This window comes from Schistocerca serialis, chromosome 2 (assembly GCF_023864345.2).
Source record: "Schistocerca serialis cubense isolate TAMUIC-IGC-003099 chromosome 2, iqSchSeri2.2, whole genome shotgun sequence".
NCBI lineage: Eukaryota > Metazoa > Arthropoda > Insecta > Orthoptera > Acrididae > Schistocerca > Schistocerca serialis.
In genome coordinates, this window is record NC_064639.1 from 64,233,044 (window position 1) to 64,256,799 (window position 23,756).

The 23,756-nt window shown below is 40.2% G+C and overlaps 1 protein-coding gene across 1 annotated transcript in view; it reads right to left on the reverse strand.

Annotated features, from left to right (window-relative positions):
- The window catches only part of LOC126456766 (zinc finger protein 879-like), a 375,729-nt gene that overhangs the window by 300,637 nt on the left and 51,336 nt on the right, over window positions 1-23,756 (reverse strand). The window contains exon 2 of the mRNA XM_050092524.1: window positions 9,175-9,516. Coding sequence (XP_049948481.1) covers window positions 9,175-9,516 — 342 coding nt within the window. The remainder of the gene's footprint in view (window positions 1-9,174; window positions 9,517-23,756) is intronic.

Sequence of the window (23,756 nt, forward strand, 5' to 3'; positions counted from 1 at the left end):
GTTCATCTTATATCCTCCTTTCAAGACACTGTCCATTCCATTCAACTGCTCTTCCAAGTCCTTTGCTGTCTCTGACAGAATTACAACGTCATCGGCGAACCTCAAAGTTTTTATTTCTTCTCCATGAATTTTAATACCTACCCCGAATTTTTCTTTTGTTTCCTTTACTGCTTGCTCAATATACAGATTGAACAACATCGGGGAGAGGCTACAACCCTGTCTTACTCCCTTCCCAACCACTGCTTCCCTTTCATGTCCCTCGACTCTTATAACTGCCATCTGGTTTCTGTACAAATTGTAAATAGCCTTTCGCTCCCTGTATTTTACCCCTGCCACCTTCAGAATTTGAAATAAACTATATGGACAAAAAACTGGATCCTGCAAACAGTGTCAGATTCCTGTGTGCTAGCAAATAAAAATATGCTATTGAGTAATTGTGTCGAGGACAGCACAGTAAGTTAACCGAACAATATAAGATAAATAAACTATATGGACAAAAAACTGGATCCTGCAAACAGTGTCAGATTCCGGTGTGCTAGCAAATAAAAATATGCTATCGAGTAATCATGTCGAGGACAGCACAGTAAGTTAACCAAACAATCTCTATTAGGTCATGAATGTCATGTAATATCACATATTTGGTTGTAAAAAAACTACCTGTAGAAAGACAAGACACAGTTCAATGTTGTTACCAAAAATCTTCAAAAGTTCTCAACCACTTTACCTCAAATTTTTACAAGATACTGTAATAAACATTTGGATGGGCATTGGCTATATATTTTTAATATATGTAGATATATCTATACTACTATATAAAGACCAGGTACTGTTTAACAGTGTTACCAAAAATCTCGAGAAGTTACTTCACATTTTAACATGATACTTTACTAAACATTCAAATGGACAACTCTCTCTCTCTCTCTCTCTCTCTCTCTCTCTCTCTCTCTCTCTCTCACACACACACACACACACACATACAAACACAAACACACTTTGTTAGCGAAAATATCATTAAATTCTTTACCTATTGACTTCAAGCTTTCACATGGTTCTCTAATAACATTTGGATAGTCATAGACTATATATTTTTAAATATTTGTAGTGTATAAATATATATAAAATACAACAGGCAAACAATGTTGGCAAAAATACAGAAACGTTTTGGATCGATTTACTTCAAATTTTTGCACAATACTCTAGTAAACATACAGATGGACATAGACTATCTGTTTTTTAAACAACACTGTCCAGCTTTTCTGTTAAAATCTACTGCAAGGGGAGTGGGGCAGCAGGGGGAGGGGGGTGGGAAGTCTGCTGCGACAAAGTGTTGTTTAGTTACCTTTCTTACACTCAATTTTAAAAATGATATCAGGGCATTTAAACCATTAGACAAATTGTTTCTCCTATGCGTATCTGTTCACCTTATTCGCGTGTACAGTGTGTACATAAAATCCGGGAACACTTTCAATTATTTATAGCACAAGAACTAAACATTGTACAGGTGTCATACATATTGCATTTTGCAGAGAAACTCTGAAATTCTTTTTTACAAACATTCGATATGCGAACCATGAGTGACTCGGCAGACGTCCATACAGTAATTGAATTCTTGCCATACCCGTCCCAGCAAGGCATCGTCAACTGTGGCAGTTGCTTCCTGTATTCTCTCCCGGAGCTCTGCTACATCACGTGGTACAGGCGGTACATACACCAGATCATTAATGTGTCCCCTCAGAAAAAAGTCACACAGAGTGAGATCTGCTGACAGGGGAGGCCATTTCAGGAACAGCTATCCACCTCTGTAGCACGGCCGATCCATCGATGTGGCAGCTCCGTGTTCAGGTACCCACAAACTTCACAATGAAAATCTGATGGAGCGCCATTCTGCTGAAAGATGAACAGAGAGTCCGACTGCATTTGAGGCATCAGCCATTGCTGCAACCTGTCCCAGTAGGAATATCCAGTGACAGTGCTCTTGACAAAGAAGAATGGCCCATAGAGTTTTCGACATGACACGGCACAAAAAACATTTACCCCTGGAGAATCATGCTCAAATTCAATGCATTCGTTGTTTCAAATGTGAACAGAACTCAAAACACTTGTCTTTGTCGTCGTCATTGAGCTTCTGCACTAGCTCCAATTTTAATGGTTTCTTAGGCAGCTTCTGTCACTGGAGCCATTTCGAATTCACAGGACACACGAGACACGAATTTCTTTGGACTCCTTATAAATGTCTCTCGTACGCGCTTCACATTCACTTCACTCACACTGGGATGTCTGCTTCTCTTTGCCGGGCACAAGCAACCCGTCATAACAAATTTGTTGCGCCAGTGGTAAATGGCCTTCCTTGTTGGTGGCTTCTTACCGTACTTGGTTCTAAACATCCACTGAACAGCTGTGGCACAATTATTTTTGTCGAACTCCAACACACAGAAAGCTTGCTCTGCACCTGAACTCGCCGTGTTTGTGACTAGCATTGACTATCGGCAAATTACCAAACTACGCTGTGGCAGTATACATGAAAAAAAAAAAATTAAAATTAAAAAAAAAAGCCTTTCAGGGTTTCTCTTCAAAATGACATATGTATGATATCTGTACAATGTTTGGTTCTTGTGTAATAAATAATTGAAAGTGTTCCCAGTCTTTATGAACACCTTGTATATACATTTTAAACAAAATTTACATACATAATTATGTGCTGTATCGTTTTATTCCTCACAGTCGGCATTAACAGAAAACAGGAAAGCTGTATTTATGGCTTATCAGTTTACGATTAGAATACTGCTATGGAATCTGAATCATTTGAAACTTGGTAATCCTACCCACTTGTAGATTAAAACCGTGCAAAATGCTGTCTTGAAGCTACTATCCTCACAGATCCAACAGCTCGAGAGTTCTCTCACACACCCTATGTACCGATTTACCCACTCATTTTAAGTGACTTCAATTCCCAATCAAGTTTCCCTTGGCATCACTAATATTCCAGGCTCAAAGTCAGTGGAAGAGGGGAGGGGGGGAGAGAAGAGGTAGACAGAGAGGGGGAAGGAGGAGAAGGAGGAGGTGGACAGAGAGAGGTGGAGGGGGGGGGGGGGGAGAAGAATGACAGAGAGAATGAGGAGGAGCTAATCGACAGAGAAAGGAGCACAGAGAATAGGGGGGAGGGGGAGGAGGAGGACAAAGTGAGGGTGGTAGAGGATATGGAAAAAGAGGGAGGAAGGGAGGAGGAGGAGAGGACAAAGACAGTAGGAAGAGGAGATGGACAAAGGAAGGATGGAGCAGGAGATTAGGCTACATCCAATTCCCATACATACTTAACAATTGTGAAGCATTCCCAGGTTCACTAGTTATGCATATTTTGTTTCTGTCATTAGGTACACCAAAATTTTCTGGACGTCTGTGAGAACAAATTTACTCAAAGCTTTCAGACTACAGAAAATAATCATCTGACTGGTGGTCGGAACTAGAAAGGAACAAGACTCAGAGCCTTTATTTGAAAAGCTAATGTCCATTCCAAACATGTGTATGTATGAGACTCATTTTGACAAAGAGAAACCCACAACTTTTTTTTACAGCAACCACTTTAACATCAGTATGAGACTAAATGCAGAGCAAGCAGTGTGTTACTCTGGAGATGTGACATATACCTGAAAAATGTTGAAGAAACCCAGAGAATGCATCCAAAGTAAGTGCTATTATATTGCAAAAGATCTCTCAAGTGATAACCATGATAATATAGCACCTGTAAGTTCATGTATATACCCACTAATTTAATCAATTATGGCTGCTAGTCTTTAATATAATATATATGGAGTAGTAACAGCCGTCTGAAACACATGTAGAGCAATGTAACAGTAAATGTATCCCAGGAAAATCCTTTTGAGAAAATGTGTAAAGTGTGAGACAGATTTGCTGACCTTCCCTTAAGGATGGGATGGTAATGAGTATGAGGGTAGGCACTAGCATCCTATGACCTTCTCCACCCTAGCCCTTCTTCTCCCAAAGAAGGGCACTGTTACCTCCTAAAGCTAGTCAGTGTGTCCATTTCATTTTTATATTATCTGTGGCAGTACGACGCAGCCTGCCTCTCAAAGATAAGCACGGCCCAGCAATTCAGGCTCATAATTAATTACATATGCTCAAAATGGAGATTTAGAGACTAGATTTGAAGCCACAAAACATTTCTAGGAGCCAATTTGGTCTCTGAGGGTAATGTATTAGTAATCAAATACAAATTAAACCTGAAGAACTTGCAGGGAGGTAGCAAATTAAAAGATGGGACCTAGTGAGTCAAAACGACTGGAGGTCGTCAAGTTTCAATCACATCATTAGGGAACAGTCGAAACAAATGAGGGAAATAAATATGAAAGAATATGGGTGGGTAGTTTTGACAAACTGAATAGTGAATGCAGCACAGGAATGGTTAGAGAAAAAGGAACAGTGCAACAGAAATCCTTACATAAATCGTGAGATATTGAATTTATTTAATGCGAGGAGAAAATACTAAAATGTATCGAATGAATCATCTCAAAACTGAGATTGAAATTAAGTGAAAAATGGCAGAGCACGGATGTACGGAGGAGAAATTGCAAAGTTGTAGAAGCACGCACAACTGTGCAAACAATAGATAGGGAAAATTTACAAAACCGTGGGCCGACAGCTTGGACCTCGAGCTAGTACTGATCTGATATAGGGGAGATCCAAAGATGAAAGGAATGTATGTAGGTGTTCTACAGAGAAAAGGAACTTGTTCTTGTTTATTCCGCTCAGCTCGTCTAGGAAAGTTAATTTCCAGATGCAGCCGTGATTTCCCTGGCAGAGGCATCACATACGCTATGCACGCATTCAAAAATAAACTTATGATTCATTCAGAAATCAACTTTGGTTATATTCAAAAATGTTCAAGAACCAACAGGGCTGTGTTTCAAAATCATATGTACAATCAATAGGCCAAGGTGCGCTGGATGCTAGGTGCTTTGTGAAACTAGGTTTTTTTTCCTCAAGTATATGAATTTGGTACTGCCATTCAAATTGCCTCCTGAGGCAGATACTCTGGTTTGTCCCCCCTCCCCCTCCTCCACACCCTCCCCCGCCCATCCCAAGCCCTTAGATCTGGGCCTGCTGCGCCTGCTTGAATCTGGTGCACCAGTAAAATTTTTCCAGCTGCTTGCTGGTACTGCCTGTACAGTTAACAGCCACACTTCTGTAGCCAGAAGCGGGAGAAGGTACTACTCATACGTGACTCTACTGCACATGCGCATGAGCCCACTCGCAACTGCTCGAACAAATCTAATGTAAACAGTTGTGACGTCACGCTCATCGGAGGCAATTTGTTGTTATGAAGCATTGCATAGCCTTCCTAAAGCCTTTGACACATTTTGCTTTGGCAGATGCTTGTGTGAGCACAGTCTTTTGTTGTTGTTCCTTTGCAACTTAAGCTTTATTTTCATTTTTTTCTCTCGTTCATGTTTTATTGGTGCAGTATTATTCTGCAGTAGCAGGATATATTAATATCCTTTGTTAGAGTATCAGTTCTTACCAGTCAAAATTACAAAAAATTGACTGAAAACTAAAACAACGAAAAATTCCCAGAATTATAAAAAATTCCTACGTTTTTTCCAGTTTTCTCCCTGATGAAAAAATTCCCGGGTTTTTCCCGGATCTCACAATTGTCCCGGGTCGTATACACCCTATGAAATCTTGCTTGTCCTTTCACTTAAAATTATAACAATTATTTCCAACTGTGTTAGTATGAAAATAACATCAATCTTTATTCTTTTAATTCAAATGATGTGTTTGAGAGAGTTACTTGTTTTCGAGGTATTTGCTCAAAAGATTACTGGATGTACTTATTTGTTGAGCATTTGTTTCAGTGATGTAAGTTGTTGCATAGTACCCTTGGCCTGAAGAAGACCACTTTATTAAGTTACTGCAGGAAGGAAACTAAATTCTTGTAATGTCATCACAAGTAATATATCTGTATGAAAGTGCACCTCATTGGGAACAACTTAATCACTTACATACCAGAAGGCACAAACATCTGTGGTTTAGTGAGAAGTGACACAGGAAAGTAAGAAAATCACAGTCACCTCGCAAAAAGGTTTACACAATTAAGATCACAATAGACAATAATTCTTCATCCTTCATCTATCAAGAAACAAAGAGCAAAAGATTAGCAATAATGACCATAATGTTAAAACACTTACACCACAGAATTTAGGTTAAGCTTAGTATGTAATGTATTATGTGTGCTGAATGGTCATGCACAGGAATGCGACAAGATACAACCCCAAATTTGTGTGTGTGTGTGTGTGTGTGTGTGTGTGTGTGTGTGTTCATCTATGACAGTGACTGGTAAAGACTTAGGTCATTACTGCAACACAGAATTCATTGACTTCCCAACAGGAGATCTCAACATTAACTGATAAAAACAAGCAATGCACAGTTGTCATGATCTAAAGCTGACACTATGTTTTTTCTGTTGTGTTGGAGAATATAAGTATTTACAACAATTTATATTACATAGCACAAAGAAACATAGCTTATGAGTTTAGCAGCAACAATAAAACAATAACCACTTGAAAAACACTGATAAAGAGAAGCCAGATGATGGGATCTGGTCATGCACAGGAATGCAACAAGATACAACACCAAATTTCTGTGTGTGGGTATGAGTGAGTGTTCATCTATGACACTGACTGTTGTATTGTACTTGTAATGTAACGATGTAGAGGCTTGTCTCACTAGGGGTAAGATAGATACTGCCTACAGGAAAATTAAAGAGACCTTTGGAGAGAAGAGAACCACTTGTATGAATATCAAGAGCTCAGATGGAAACCCAGTTCTAAGCAAAGAAAGGAAAGCAGAAAGGTGGAAGGAGTATATAGAGGGTTTATACAAGGGCAATGTACTTGAGGACAATATTATGGAAATGGAAGAAGATGTAGATGAAGATGAAATTGGAGATAAGATACTGCATGAAGATTTGACAGAGCACTGAAAGACCTGAGTCGAAACAAGGCCCCGGGTGTAGACAACATTCCATTAGAACTACTGATGGCCTTGGGAGAGCCAGTCATGACAAAACTCTACCATCTGGTGAGCAAGATGTATGAGACAGGCGAAATACCCTCAGACTTCAAGAAGAATATAATAATTCCAATCCCAAAGAAAGCAGGTGTTGACAGATGTGAAAATTACCGAACTATCAGTTTAATAACTCACAGCTGCAAAATACTAACGCGAATTCTTTACAGACGAATGGAAAAACTGGTAGAAGCGGACCTCGGGGAAGATAAGTTTGGGTTCCGTAGAAATATCGGAACACTTGAGGCAATACTAACCTTACGACTTATCTTAGAAGAAAGATTAAGAAAAGGCAAACCTACGTTTCTAGCATTTGTAGACTTAGAGAAAGCTTTTGACAACGTTAAATGGAATACTCTCTTTCAAATTCTGAAGGTGGCAGGGGTAAAATACAGGGAGCGAAAGGCTATTTACATTTTGTACAGAAACCAGATGGCAGTTATAAGAGTCGAGGGGCATGAAAGGGAAGCAGTGGTTGGGAAAGGAGTGAGACAGGGTTGTAGCCTCTCCCCAATGTTATTCAATCTGTATATTGAGCAAGCAGTAAAGGAAACAAAAGAAAAATTCGGAGTAGGTATTAAAATTCATGGAGAAGAAGTAAAAACTTTGAGGTTCGCCGATGACATTGTAATTCTGTCAGAGACAGCAAAGGACTTGGAAGAGCAGTTGAACGGAATGGACAGTGTCTTGAAAGGAGGATATAAGATGAACATCAACAAAAGCAAAACGAGGATAATGGAATGTAGTCAAATTAAATCGGGTGATGCTGAGGGGATTAGATTAGGAAATGAGACACTTAAAGTAGTAAAGGAGTTTTGCTATTTAGGGAGTAAAATAACTGATGATGGTCGAAGTAGAGAGGATATAAAATGTAGACTGGCAATGGCAAGGAAATCGTTTCTGAAGAAGAGAAATTTGTTAACATCGAGTATAGATTTAAGTGTCAGGAAGTCGTTTCTGAAAGTATTTGTATGGAGTGTAGCCATGTATGGAAGTGAAACATGGACGATAACCAGTTTGGACAAGAAGAGAATAGAAGCTTTCGAAATGTGGTGCTACAGAAGAATGCTGAAGATAAGGTGGGTAGATCACGTAACTAATGAGGAGGTATTGAACAGGATTGGGGAGAAGAGACGTTTGTGGCACAACTTGACTAGAAGAAGGGATCAGTTGGTAGGACATGTTTTGAGGCATCAAGGGATCACAAATTTAGCATTGGAGGGCAGTGTGGAGGGTAAAAATCGTAGAGGGAGACCAAGAGATCAATACACTAAGCAGATTCAGAAGGATGTAGGTTGCAGTAGGTACTGGGAGATGAAGAAGCTTGCACAGGATAGAGTAGCATGGAGAGCTGCATCAAACCAGTCTCAGGACTGAAGACCACAACAACAACAACAATTGTACTTGTCAAACATGGGTATCAGACAAACAAACACCTTTTAAGGCTCATCGTTGAAGGTAGACAGTCAGCATGATGAAGACAATAATAATCATGATCATGGTGATGATTATGAAGATGATATGCAGTTATTTTAGAAAGTTTGAACACGTACTGCATTGTGAACACTTTTCACTAACATTTTGTCACATGGACACTTACCATAATGAAATTCCAGTAGTTCTTGTACTTAAATATAAAGAGAAGGGGTGTACTCAATTGGGCAGCAACAACAAAACTCACTCGATAGCTGCTGTCAGTTTATGATGTGTCCTAAGCAAAAGACATTTTTAAGAGTAAACAATGCAAAGTATTATTAGCATGGGAAATTTAAAAGTACTTTAATTACTTTTAAAACAATGAGCTGTGTGGGCATTTATTGTCCTTGCCTCATACACGATCATGTAATTCACAAAAAGTGGCAGTTCCCAAATTTATCTGATAGGAAGGTAGCAATGTGAATGAAAGAAGCTATGTAAAAGCAGCAGTGAAACTGAGCCCCAGAAGTCAAACAAAGAACAGATTAATGCATTATGTAGAAACTATAGAGGACAGAAATCACTCACTGCAATGATAGCTGCCATTATGAAGATGATTCTAATGCCTACAAATAACTTTAAAACTGTCAACAGTAAGACACAGTCTTAACTTACTTCATCTAATGCACCATCAATGTTATAATTAGATCCATCTCCTCCTTCCTCTTCCTCCTCCTCCTCCTCTTCCTCCTCCTCCGCCTCCTCCTCATCATCATCATCTTCTCTTCCACCAGTGTCACGATCACTTGAGGGTTTTTTGGTTCTGTCATTGGGTTCTACCTTTGCGACAATATCAAGAGAGTCTGCTTTGAATTCTTCTTTGGCTACTTTCGGATCAAATAATATCTGCAGTGATAACTGTGCACGTGAGCTTGTTTCAAAGAAATCAAAGTACTGATTCAACTTCGTGCAGCATTCCAAGCAAACAGTTTTTGGCAGTGGATCCTCTGGGTATAACTGAAACAATAATACAAATAATAAATACAGCGGGAACATGAATTTGGCAGGAACTCGTCACTAGCTACATATTAAACATACAATACATGGATCTCGGTGCTCAGAATTATGGTGATGTAGCAAGTATATGCTCACAAGAATGAGAAACTAAATAATTCTCTATCCAGACAGAATATTTTAGAGTGTGTAACCATCTACAGAGTCAGAAGAATGCAGTATTAGGATACGTCCACCTAAATGAGACAGCTTTCAAGCAGGATGATGGAATATTGCTCAATTCGTTTCTCATAGTTGCTTCGCATCAGCAGGAAGGTAGGTGTGCATAGCAAGCTGCAACCTCTTATAAGAGTACAGAATATCATTTACAGGTAAGGTCACTAAACTATTCTCATAAATTTAAAATTTGTTGCACAGCATATCATATATCACTACAGTACACTGGATAAAAGGAAGCTCAAATATTAGATATCCATAAACTTTTGATTACTGACAAATGCCTAATCCAACACGTTCAAAGCTTATGATCCATGCAAGGAAGTGTAAACCAGAGTTTAAATGCCTGGAATGGTTCCTGAAATAATGGTACAAATTCCTACTTCCAAAGAACTTTTCCAAATAGGAACAATGGTACTGCCATCACATTCACTTTCATCCACATAGGTCGAAACCAATTACTGGTCTCTATACACTCTGAATGGACTCTATTGTTCTTAAAACAATGGAAACTCCAGGCAGGAGTACCAAAAATGTAGGAAAATTGGACTGCTACTTGCCATAAAGGTAACATGCTAAGTTACATACAGGCTCAATTAAAAAGACACCCACTCATAAGCTTTTGGCGCAAGCCTTCATCGGAAAAAGAGAAACGCACACCATTCGTTCACATGCGAGCACATCATCAGCATTCTGGCCTGAGCTGCTGCAGTTGACAGGCGTGTGTGCACAAGGTGTGTTTGCTTGTGTAAATGAATGGTGTGTGTTGTCCTTTTCTGATTAAGGCTGTTGCCAAAAGCTTATGTGTAAGTGTGTTTTAATTGTGCCCATTTGCAACTTAGTATGTTGTCTTGATGGTTAGTAGCTATCTGTCTTTCCCTACACTCTTGTTTTTAACCTGCATAAGTCTTCAAGTGATACTTTTGCTTTGTCGTTCTTAAACTTTATAAATCTTTCAGTGTCTTTACAGGGCAGTCCAAATAATATAGAGTTTGTTGATAAACAAGCATAAGAACCACTTAAGCAGATACAGCTGACAAGACAGGTGAACAAGCCTACAGGAGGTTTACAACTAACTGTTTAACTGTTAAGTTCACAAAGAGATAAATTTAGCACCTTCAAACAAGCAATAGTAGCCTGCCACACCAGAACTAGCCATAAAGTGGACGAACTACAGTGTGTGAAAGGCCTCGGGGTCCAACTCGATAATAATGAGGCCAAAAAATTGGTAAACTACTCAAGGATTTATAGTATAAACATTGCAGAAAGAGATTTGTTTTTGCTATTTTGATTTGATGGAATTTACAAGTTCAAGTGCAGAAAATTGCTTCTTTAATATTTTGTTTGTTTGAGCAATGGCCTCGAGATATTCAGTTTCAAACAGAATTTTTTTTACTAAAGAAAAAACACTCTTAATGTACGAGGGCAGTTCAATAAGTAATGCAACACATTTTTTTTCTCGGCCAATTTTGGTTGAAAAAACCGGAAATTTCTTGTGGAATATTTTCAAACATTCCCGCTTCGTCTCGTATAGTTTCATTGACTTCCGACAGCTGGCAGCGCTGTACGGAGCTGTTAAAATGGCGTCTGTAACGGATGTGCGTTGCAAACAACGGGCAGCGATCGAGTTTCTTTTGGCGGAAAACCAGGGCATCTCAGATATTCATAGGCGCTTGCAGAATGTCTACGGTGATCTGGCAGTGGACAAAAGCACGGTGAGTCGTTGGGCAAAGCGTGTGTCATCATCGCCGCAAGGTCAAGCAAGACTCTCTGATCTCCCGCGTGCAGGCCGGCCGTGCACAGCTGTGACTCCTGCAATGGCGGAGCGTGCGAACACACTCGTTCGAGATGATCGACGGATCACCATCAAACAACTCAGTGCTCAACTTGACATCTCTGTTGGTAGTGCTGTCACAATTGTTCACCAGTTGGGATATTCAACGGTTTGTTCCCGCTGGGTCCCTCGTTGTCTAACCGAACACCATAAAGAGCAAAGGAGAACCATCTGTGCGGAATTGCTTGCTCGTCATGTGGCTGAGGGTGACAATTTCTTGTCAACAAAACGGCAATCAATGGAGTGGCGCCACACCCACTCCCCTACCAAGAAAAAGTTTAAAGCCATACCCTCAGCCGGTGAAGTCATGGTTACAGTCTTCTGGGACGCTGAAGGGGTTATTCTGTTCGATGTCCTTCCCCATGGTCAAACGATCAACTCTGAAGTGTATTGTGCTACTCTTCAGAAATTGAAGAAACGACTTCAGCGTGTTCGTAGGCACAAAAATCTGAACGAACTTCTCCTTCTTCATGACAACGCAAGACCTCACACAAGTCTTCGCACCCGAGAGGAGCTCACAAAACTTCAGTGGACTGTTCTTCCTCATGCACCCTACAGCCCCGATCTCGTACCATCGGATTTCCATATGTTTGGCCCAATGAAGGACGCAATCCGTGGGAGGCACTACACGGATGATGAAGAAGTTATTGATGCAGTACGACGTTGGCTCCGACATCGACCAGTGGAATGGTACCGTGCAGGCATACAGGCCCTCATTTCAAGGTGGCGTACGGCCGTAGCATTGAATGGAGATTACATTGAGAAATAGTGTTGTGTAGCTAAAGGATTGGGGAATAACCTGGTGTATTTCAATGCTGAATAAAACAACCCCTGTTTCAGAAAAAAAATGTGTTGCATTACTTATTGAACTGCCCTCGCATTTATGCATAAGTATATGAAATACCATAAATGAAACACAAGCTTCTTATAATCAAATCACAGAACTACATCTGATTTTTGCAAAGATAGAATTCTATACGGTATAAAAACAGTAACTGATACATGAAAAATACAGAGCTTTTCTCCTAACAACAACTGTTTTACTGCTATATCACCAACATCTGAGTACAAATGATCTGTGTCACTGACAACAGGTTCTTGCAGAACATAAAATATATCTATGATGGTCAGCAACAAAAGTGAGGAACAGTCATTATCATTTCAGTTTTTACCATGATAACATGTGTGTTTATACTGATTTATGCAAGAAGGTCCAACACTAAAACTGACATTTTTTGAAAATTTATTTGATGAATCTGTGAATGTGTCATGGCCTAACAACTTAACCTGACACAAAATACACAACACTGTTTCATAATGATACATAATTAGTCCATCAAATTTTTTTTTTCTTTAAGCGAGATTTCTTTGAAGCACGAAACATAACATACACACTGTACATCACTTTATTTTATTATGTGTTTATTAATACCACCATTTTTAGTTGTTATTGTTGTTGTTGTTGTTGTTGTCGTTGTGGTCTTCAGTCCAGAGACTGGTTTGATGCAGCTTTCCATGCTACTCTATCTTGTGCAAGCTTCTTCATCTACCAGTACCTACCGCAACCTACAACCTTCTGAATCTGCTTAGTGTATTCATCTCTTGGTCTCCCTATGCGATTTTTACCCTCCACACTGCCCTCCAATACTAAGTTGGTGATCCCTTGATGCCTCAGAACACGTCCTACCAAACAATCCCTTCTTCTAGTCAAGGTGTGCCACAAATTTATCTTCTCCCTAATTCTATTCAATACCTCCTCATTAGTTATGTGATCTACCCATCTAATCTTCAGCATTCTTCTGTAGCACCACATTTCGAAAGCTTCTATTCTCTTCTTGTCTAAACTATTTATTGTCCATGTTTCACTTCCATACATGGCCACACTCCATACAAATAATTTCAGAAACGACTTCCTAACACTTAAATCTATACTCGGTGTTAACAAATTTCTCTTCTTCAGAAACGCTTTCCTTGCCATTGCCAGTCTACATTTTATATCCTCTCTACTTCAACCATCATTAGTTACTTTGCTCCCCAAATAGCAAAACTCATTTACTACTTTAAACGTCTCATTTCATAATCTAATTCCCTCAGCATCACCCGATTTAATTCGACTACATTCCATTATCCTCATTTTGTTTTTTTTATGTTCATCTTATATCCTCCTTTCAAGACACTGTCCAATCCATTCAGCTGCTCTTCCAGGTCCTTTGCTGTCTTTGACAGAATTACAATGTCATCGGCAAACCTCAAAGTTTTTAATTCTTCTATGGATTTTAATTCCCACTCCGAATTTTTCTTTTGTTTCCTTTACTGCTTGCTCAATATAAAGATTGAATAAGATTGGGGATAGGCTACAACCCTGTCTCACTCCCTTCCCAACCACTGCTTCACTTTCATGCCCCTCGACTCTTATAACTGCCTTCTGGTTTCTGTACAAATTGCAAATAGCCTTTCGCTCCCTGTATTTTACCCCTGCCACCTTCAGAATTTGAAAGAGAGTATTCCAGTCAACACTGTCAAAAACTTTCTCTAAATCTACCAATGCTAGAAACATAGGTTAGGCTTTCCTTAATCTATTTTCTAAGATAAGTCATAGGGTCAGTATTGAATCACGTGTTCCAAAATTACTACAGAATCCAAACTGCTCTTCCCCGAGGTCAGCTTCTACCAGTTTTTTCCATTCATCTGTAAAGAATTCTTGTTAGTATTTTGCAGCTGTGGCTTATTAAACTGAAAGTTTGGTAATTTTCACATCTGTCAACACCTGCTTTCTTTGGGATTGGAATTTTAATCTACATTTCATAACCTATAGATTGTGGTCAGAGCCCACATCTTCCCCCGGAAATGTCTTACATTTTATAAACTGGTTCCTGAATCTCTGTCTTGCCATTATATAATCTATCTGAGCCCTTCCAGTACCTCCAGGCTTCTTCCGTGTATACAACCTTCTTCCATGATTCTTGAACCAAGTGTTAGCTATGATTAAGTTATGCTCTGTACAAAATTCTACCAGGCATGCTTCCTCTTTCATTCCTTACCCCCATTCCATGGTGGCCTACTACGTTTCCTTCTCTTCCTTTTCTTACTATCGAGTTCCAGTCACCCATGACTATTAAATTTTCATCTCCTTTCACTATCTGAATAATTTCTTTTATCTCATCATACATTTCATCAATTTCATCATCATCTGCAGAGCTAGTTGGCATATAAACTTGTACTACTGTAGTAGGCGTGTGCTCGTGTCTATCTTGGCCACAATAATGCGTTCACTATGCTGTTTGTAGTAGCTTACCCGTACTCCTATTTTCCTATTCATTATTAAACCTACTCCTGCATTACCCCTATTTGATTTTGTGTTTATAACCCTGTAGTCACCTGACCAGAAGTCTTGTTCCTCCTGCCACCGAACTTCACTAATTCCCACTATATCTAACTCTAACCTATCCATTTCCCTTTTTAAATTTTCTAACCTACCTGCCCGATTAAGGGATCTGACAGTCCATGCTCCGAACCGTAGAATGCCAGTTTTCTTTCTCCTGATAATGATGTCCTCTTGAGTAGTCCCCGCCCGGAAATCCAAATGGGGGACTATTTTACCTCCGGAATATTTTACCCAAGAGGAAGCTATCATCATTTAACCATACAGTAAAGCTGCATGCCCTCGGGAAAAATTACGGCTGTAGTTTCCCCTTGCTTTCAGCCATTCACAGTACCAGCACTGCAAAGCCGTTTTGGTTAGTGTTACAAGGCCAGATCAGTCAATTATCCAGACTGTTGCCCTTGCAACTACTGAAAAGGCTGCTGCCCCCCTTCAGGAACCACACGTTTGTCTGGCCTCTCAAAAGATACCCCTCCGTTGTGGTTGCACCTACGGTATGGCTATCTGTATCGCTGAGGCACGCAAGCCTTCCCACCAACGAACAAGGTCCATGGTTCATGGGGGGCGGGCATTTTCAGTTAATGATCTGTAATTACATTCCATCTTCAGTTAACGATCTGTAATTACATTCCTATATGATTAAGTGCAGAGTATCCAACAAGTTATGAAATTAAGTTAGAAAATGTTCACAAAAGTAATTTTTACTCATGTACTAACAATGATGAGTTGATAGAGAAAATTAAAAATTTGAAATAGAAGAAATCCTATTTGATGTGAACAAGTATAACCATTAAAAAATGTCTGATTAATATGCCTCAATTTGGAGGAACAGAATATACAGGGTGATTCAAAAAGAATACCACAACTTTAGGAATTTATAACTCTGCAACGACAAAAGGCAGAGCTAAGCACTATCTGTCGGCGAATTAAGGGAGCTATAAAGTTTCATTTGGTTGTACATTTGTTCGCTTGAGGTGCTGTTGACTAGGCGTCAGCGTCAGTTGATGCTAAGATGGCGACCGCTCAACAGAAAGCTTTTTGTGTTATTGAGTATGGCAGAATTGAATCGACGACAGTTGTTCAGCATACATTTCGAACGAAGTATGGTGTTAAACCTCCTGATAGGTGGTGTATTAAACGTTGGTATAAACAGTTTACAGAGAATGGGTGTTTGTGCAAAGGGAAAAGTTCTGGACGGCCGAGAACGAGTGATGAAAATGTAGCACGCATCCAGCAAGCATTTGTTCGCAGCCCAGGAAAATCGACTCGCAGAGCTAGCAGAGAGCTGCAAATTCCACAATCAACTGTATGGAGAGTCCTACGAAAAAGGTTAGTTATGAAACCTTATCGTCTCAAATTGGTTCAAGCACTGTCTGCAGCTGATAAGATTAAAAGAATCGATTTCTGTGATTTTATCCTTGCTCAAATGGAAACAGATGAATCTTTCGTTTCAAAGATTGTGTTTAGTGATGAAGCAACTTTCCACACTAACGGGAAAGTCAACCGTCACAATGTCTGTATATGGGGCACTGAGAATCTGCGGGAAACAACTCAGTATGAACGTGACTCGCCTAAGGTGAACGTTTTCTGTGCCATTTCATCCAATAAAGTTTTTGGTCCCTTTTTCTTCCAAGGTGCTACTGTAACTGGACTACAGTATCTGGAGACGTTAGAGAATTGGCTGTTCCCTCAGCTCGAACAAGAAGCACAACAATTCATATTTCAGCAGGATGGAGCGCCACCACATTGGCACTTAACTGTCCGTAACTACCTGAACGTCAACTACCCGAGGCGATGGATCGGCCACCAGGCAGCCCGTGACAGAGCACTTCATCACTGGCCTCCAAGAAGCCCTGATCTTACCCCCTGCGATTTTTTCTTATGGGGGTATGTTAAGGATATGGTGTTTTGGCCACCTCTCCCAGCCACCATTGATGATTTGAAACGAGAAATAACAGCAGCTATCAAAACTGTTACGCCTGATATGCTACAGAGAGTGTGGAACGAGTTGGAGTATCGGGTTGATATTGCTCGTGTGTCTGGAGGGGGCCATATTGAACATCTCTGAACTTGTTTTTGAGTGAAAAAAAAACCTTTTTAAATACTCTTTGTAATGATGTATAACAGAAGGTTATATTATGTTTCTTTCATTAAATACACATTTTTAAAGTTGTGGTATTCTTTTTGAATCACCCTGTATATATTAAAAAAAAAAAAAAAAAAAAAATGCTTATTCGCCTTTGATGCCATCTGCAACACATTCTTTTGCTCACAAAACATGCCATATTAATGGATTTACTTCACATCTTCCAGACTGCTGGCCATTAGAAGGGCAGTGAATCATGGCACAAAAAAAATTACTTGTGGTGCATTTAGAGGACAGCAGGGAGAATAAATAGCTACACCTATATGTGATTTGGCAATATACAGTGTATGAATCAGAAACAATAGCTCTGATCCACCTAGACATGGAGTCTGACTGAGCTTGCATGACAAATATGGGTCTGTGTCTGTGTCTGTGTCAGAATTCATCAAGTGTAGAGGGTGCATAGTGGTGGCTTGCGAGTCTCTCGGTAATCTGTGACCAAATGATATAAGTGGGTGAGAGGTCTGAAGAATTTACTGGCCACAGCAACAGTCAAACACCCTCTATGCTGACACAGGTAACTAAGCAGGCTGACATCCCATCTTGCATCATGTTGTTGAAAGGTTACGTCACAGAGACTTGGAAGACAGAGCCCGGCCACCGCTGTTAACACATTGTAAATGTGACATCTGCTGTCCAAATTACTGGCTGTCCAAATTGGACTGGATGGTATCGTGTAACTGGTGGCTACCTGTTCCATCACACCTGATGCTGGCCCGCCAAAATGTTGACAAATACAATCTGGCAACTCAGAGCCTTCACATACACATACATCAACCACGATGCCATACGGAGTAGTAGGATTTGTGGTAAAATATGATATACTGCCACTCTCGTGTCTAACATACCACTATTGAAACACTTCTCTCCACAACCGTGCCGATGGAAGACCCAGAGGCTGTTGGACTGTCTGCACAGATACTCGTCTTGCTGCAAACGAGTCCGTTTCCTCACTTGAGGTATGTGACGCAGTTGCACAATCCCACACAGTTAAGCAAAAATATACCTGTTCTCTTGGGCGCCAGTGCAGTGGAGTTATCAATTTTCTACACAGCTATGTGAACTGTCCTCTCGAACTTGCTGGTGCCATATTCATATAACAGTCATGACTGACAGGGGCAGTATCATAGGAAGACATATCAAAGTCCCAACCAGCTACAATCTGTCGCTGTCAGGTTCCAACAAGTGCCAGTATAAATTTCTCCTTCTTACTCCGGGCACAACATTATCATCTCACAAATAATCTAAATTCAAATGTGATTTCTGAATGATAAACCTCATGCATAATCTTTCCTAATATGGAGCAGTCTAATGTCTGTAGACTGCCACAGTGATGTTGCTGAAATTTTGATGGCCATCAGTGCATTTTTTAATGCTGCCTGGCAAACTGAACAAAATGTATTTTGAAAGCTATATATTTGGGTTCTCTGGATAAACTGTACCCCAAGGGAGATGGTGTAATCCCAATCAAACCTCTGATTAGCAAACACACCCAACTTTTAGAACACTAGGACTGAACTGAGACAGTCCTCACGTTACTGCACACTTGTGCTAACTAGACTGCAGAATTTGCTACTATTTCTAGATGTTGCACGCTATACTGTTCAACAAGGTCTCAACTTCTGGAGAGAACATCGCCTGAACCTTAAAATTTCACAGCTTCTTTCCTCTCATATTGTGAGTGATGCCTTTGGGTCCACAGACGAAACACAGTCAAACACTCCCGTAATATAGCACGGCCGAATTATCCGTACTGCAGGACCACTGCCGTGTAAAAATATTAAAGTCGCAGAAAGCCTTTGTCTTTGGATAAAAAGTAAACTACCATTGTTAAGTTGTGCAGAAGAAGAAGGTGTGTTCTTTTTGTTATAACTTCAAGTTGAACAAATATATTTCAAGGAAGACGCAATACATGAAAGTCACAGATCAAGTAAACAGAGTAAGACGTGTGTCCACTTTAACAGTCAAATCATAACTGAGTCCGAGTCTAGCGGCCACTTGCTGGCTGGCCGCTTGGGTGGCGCTGCTGCTGCACGGCTGGCAGAGAGCGCCGCATGTAGAGGACACGCGTAACTGTGCGGCGGCACTTCGAAAGATGGAGAGTCACAACACTTTTGGCAACTACGGTCTACTGTGGCCATTTTCACTGTGCCCTCCTGCATGAGATGGTCATTTCTATAGCCCGATACAACTTATACTGACAATTGACATGGGGAAGATCATGCAGATGACGTTCAGTATAGGTTCGCATTTGCCACGAATGGGAAATGGTGACAAAAACGCACTGTGCCAAAGAAACAGTACTGCGAACCCCGAATAGCTTCACAGTCAAACAAAACTGAGCTATATAGTGCTCATATTCCACAACTTCACAGTCACGTTTAGAAATGTGTAGGGATTCTATAACGACTGAATAGTTTGTGATTCACGTTCATCCGTATTACACATTGCATACTGTGACAGTAATTGTATGTTAATTTTTACCACAATTATAGTATCTGGACACAGCACTAACGCCACAAAATCGTCTCAGGTTGAGTCTCAATTCTGTGCACAGCACCAGGACAGACGTATCAGTGTCTGCAGGCTCCATGGAGAACACACACTATAGAGAAGTTATTCCATTTGTAAAATATTTCTGTCTGTTTGTGGCACATTGGTGTACAAGAAAATGCACATAAAATATATCAACAAATTGCAGTAATGTGAAGAATATGAGTGCAAAAACTAAAAAAACATACAGTTATCTAACAGCAGAAACTGTATAATCACTCACGGCCAGTGCCATTATCTATGACAGTGGGCTTCCACAAGGTGTTCCAAGGAACAGGACACCTCAAACACTGTCATAGACATACCAGTAATGTGAGTACTTACACTGTCCTACCAGAAATGAGAGTAACTGAACTGTTTTGAAAAAAGGGTTGCAGTCTACACACACACACACACACACACACACACACACACACACACACACACACACACAGAACTTACAATTTTGGTGGAGAAAGTCCAGCCTAATAATTCATGTAGTACTAATCGCACACCACACAGCCATTTTCACTCCTGCAGGCATTCTCGATGCAACTGGTGAGAATTTTCAGAACTCTGACAACCTCTCTCCTGTGAATTGAAGTACGCCAATAAATGTAGACATGCATCTTTGTCAGAAAAAAAGGGCATTCCCCAGGATTAGTCTCTCTGGCATGCATAGACTGCAACTGCCAGTCACAGTACTCTCACCTGACCTGTTTGGCTTGTGCTGTACTCTCCTGTTACTTTGCAAGGTTTCAGTCCACATCCATGCACAGCCCTGCTAGCAGGTACTGCCAACACACCACTCCCGATTGGATATAGTACAGTGATTTCCTCACCCTTCTTTCTGCACCAGTACCATGACAATATGACGCAGTGGTTTTCTTGGACATCTTTTTGATGTTACACCTAACTTATCCAATTTATTCTTGATTAAAACCTATATTGGGTGCAGTTGTTTTCTTGGACTTCTTTCTGAGGCCACTCCTAACTCATTCACTTTATTCTCATTAAAACCCATACACCATCTGGCAGATGGCCTGGGTGACGGCCCACCACATTACACAGTGACTGACCCCATCTGACCTACCTGTTCCGACACAGTGCCAGACCTGGCCACCTATGTGAGACTCCTTGAAATACAAAAACATTAAATTCGCATCTCATAATTTTTAGCCCACAAGGCTTTGCTGTGCTCTGCTCCGAAGGCTGAAAGTGAGGGTAAATTACAGCTGTTATTTTTCCTGAGGACGTGCAGCTTCACTGTACAATTAAATGATGGTGGCAGTCTCTTGGGTAAAATACTCTGGAGTTAAAATAATCCTCCATTCGAATCTCCAAGTGGTGAATATTCGACAAGATGTACTCATAAGGAAACACAAAAGTGGTATTCTACAGATTAGGATGTGGAGCGTTAGATTCCTTTAGCGGGAAGGTAGATTAGAGAGTTTAAAAAGGGAAATGGATAAGCCGAAGTTAAATAGAGCGGTAATTAGTGAAGTGTGGTGGCAGGACATCCAGTCAGGTGAGCTTAGGGTTATAAATTAAACAGAGGTGACACAGGAGTAGGTCTAATAATGAATAAGAAAGTAACCACACAAGCAAGCTTCTACCAACAGTACAGTGAACACATTATCAAAGCCAAGATAGACATGAAGCCGACAAATTTGACAGCAGTACAGGTTTATATTCCTACTACCTCCACAGATGATGAAGCGCTTAAAAACAATGTTTAATGAGATAGAAGAAATTATCCAGAAAATCAAGTGAGTAAGCAATTGAATTGTGGTGGGAGACTGGAATTAGACTGTAGAAAAAGGAAGAGAAGGAAAATTAATAGCAGAACATGGACAAGAAGAAAGGAATGAAAGGGGAAGCTGCCTGGTGTAATTATGCATAGAGTGTAATTTAATTGTTGCAAATCTTTGAAGTATGATGTGGAAGAGAAAGACACACTGGAGATAGATTATATAATGGTAAGCCAGATATTTCAACAGCAGATTTAAAACTCCAAACCATTTCCATGGGCTGATGTGGGGATTGACTATAATATATTCATTATGAACTGCAAATCAAAACAGAAGAAATTGCAGAAAAATAAGTAATTAAAGAAATGGGACCTGGGTAAGCTTACAGGGAGCATTAGGCAACAATTGACGGAAAGAGGACAAAGAAATAAAAGTGAAGGGGAGGCTTTTTTTCTTTTAATCTCATTTTTTGTTCTACATTGTTCGTTGATTTTTTTGTTGTGGATGTCCGATGACAGCTGTTTAGTTTGATAAAATAATGAAGCCAGCAGAGTACGACATAGTCAAAAGGACAAGGCTCAGAAGAAATCTTTGGATAACACAAAAGCTACTGAATTTTACCAATGAAAGAAGAAAATAAAGAAATGCAACAAGGAACCAAAGGGAATACAGACACCTAAATAAATGAGATTGAAAGAAAGTACAAATTGGAAAAGAGAACAAATAAAAGGCTATACAAGCATGGACAAGCAGTGGCAAGATAGGTGCTGTCCACAGACAAATTAAAGATAACTTTGGAAAAAAGAGCAGCAATGCAAATATCGAGAGCTCACATGGCAAACCAGTACTAATCAAAGAAGATAAAGGTAAAAGGTGGAAGGAATACATCGAAGGGCCATACAAGGGAAATAAACTTGTGAGAAGTATAAAGAAATGGGCGAGGACATAAATATAGATGAGATGGGAGATATAAAACTGCAAGAAGACTTTCACATAGCACTGAAAGATGTAAGGCCCCTGGAGCAGCTGACAGTCCCTCAGGATTACTGACATCTTAGTGACAGCAAGACTTTCCACATTTTGGGCAAGATATATGAGACAAGCAAAATACCTTATGACCTCCAGAAGAGTATATTAATATCAATTCCAAAAATGGCAGGTTGTAACAGGTGTGAATATTATTGAATTGTCAAATTACTTACAGAAGAATGGAAAAACTGTTACAGGCTGACCTCAGAGAAGATCAGTTTGGGTTCCAGGTAAATACAGAAATGTGAGATCCTACTAACTCTAAGACTTATTTCAGAAGACAAGTTAAAAAAAGGCAAACCTACATTTATAGCAATTGCAGATTTAGAGAAAGCTTTTTACAGTGTTAACAGAAATACACTCCCTGAAATTCTGAAGGTAGCAGGGATAATATATAGGGAGAGATGAGTTACTGTTAACTTGTACAGAAACCAATTAGCAGTCACAAGTCGAAGGATATTAAAAGGAAGCAATGCTCGAGAAGGAAGTGAGACAGGGCTGTAGCCTATCCCCAACGTTACTCAGTTTGTACATTGTGATTATGATTAACTTTCACTGCTTGAGCCAGCAGAGATGGAAAACTATTTATTTTGCGGGTACCCAACTTTCCAGAAATGATGTTCACACTTTTTGCTGCAGGATTTGCACTGTTAGTAGTGTTAGTATAATGACGTGCAGTAAGGCGCAGGCACAGGTACGGTAACATAGGACTGAAACGTGTGCATTAGTGTGCATTACAGTTGCAGACATGGTTCTGGACAAGGTGAGCAGGACTTTACTCATAAAGCTGTTTAATCAAAACAAAAGCAATAGTGCTGCTCCCCTGTCACATATCGACGACTTAATGACTCGCACGTCGTTACGCTTCAGACTGTTGTAAGCCGTCGAGGGCCTCCAGGACAGGAAATCAGAGAGACAATGCAGAGAGCAGGCAAAAGTGGTAGTGTTTAGGCTACCAGAGCTACATAGTAACACTAGAGCCCTGAAAACTGCAGATGCTTTGGGCAGGTGTCCCAGGGGAGAAGCTTCACTTCAGAGAATTAACTAGTAACACCATCCACCGCCTCGATGCTATTGTAAGGCATCAGAGTAGATGGAGAGGCACCACGCTCGATACTTGCTCCTGAGAACTGCAACATCAGAGGGTTTACATAGGTTAGAGTACTACTACAGCAATCCCCTCTCACTAAAGGACTGGGGGTGGAGCCAAGTGACATAAAACACTGTTGTTGCTGACCATAACAGGAATGACAGTGGTTTTCAGCTTTCAGCTGAACGCTATTGCAACCAAACTTGGAGTTTGTTAATGTAAAGTCCAGGGGCATCCCTACCTACCAAGTAGGAGAAGGGGAG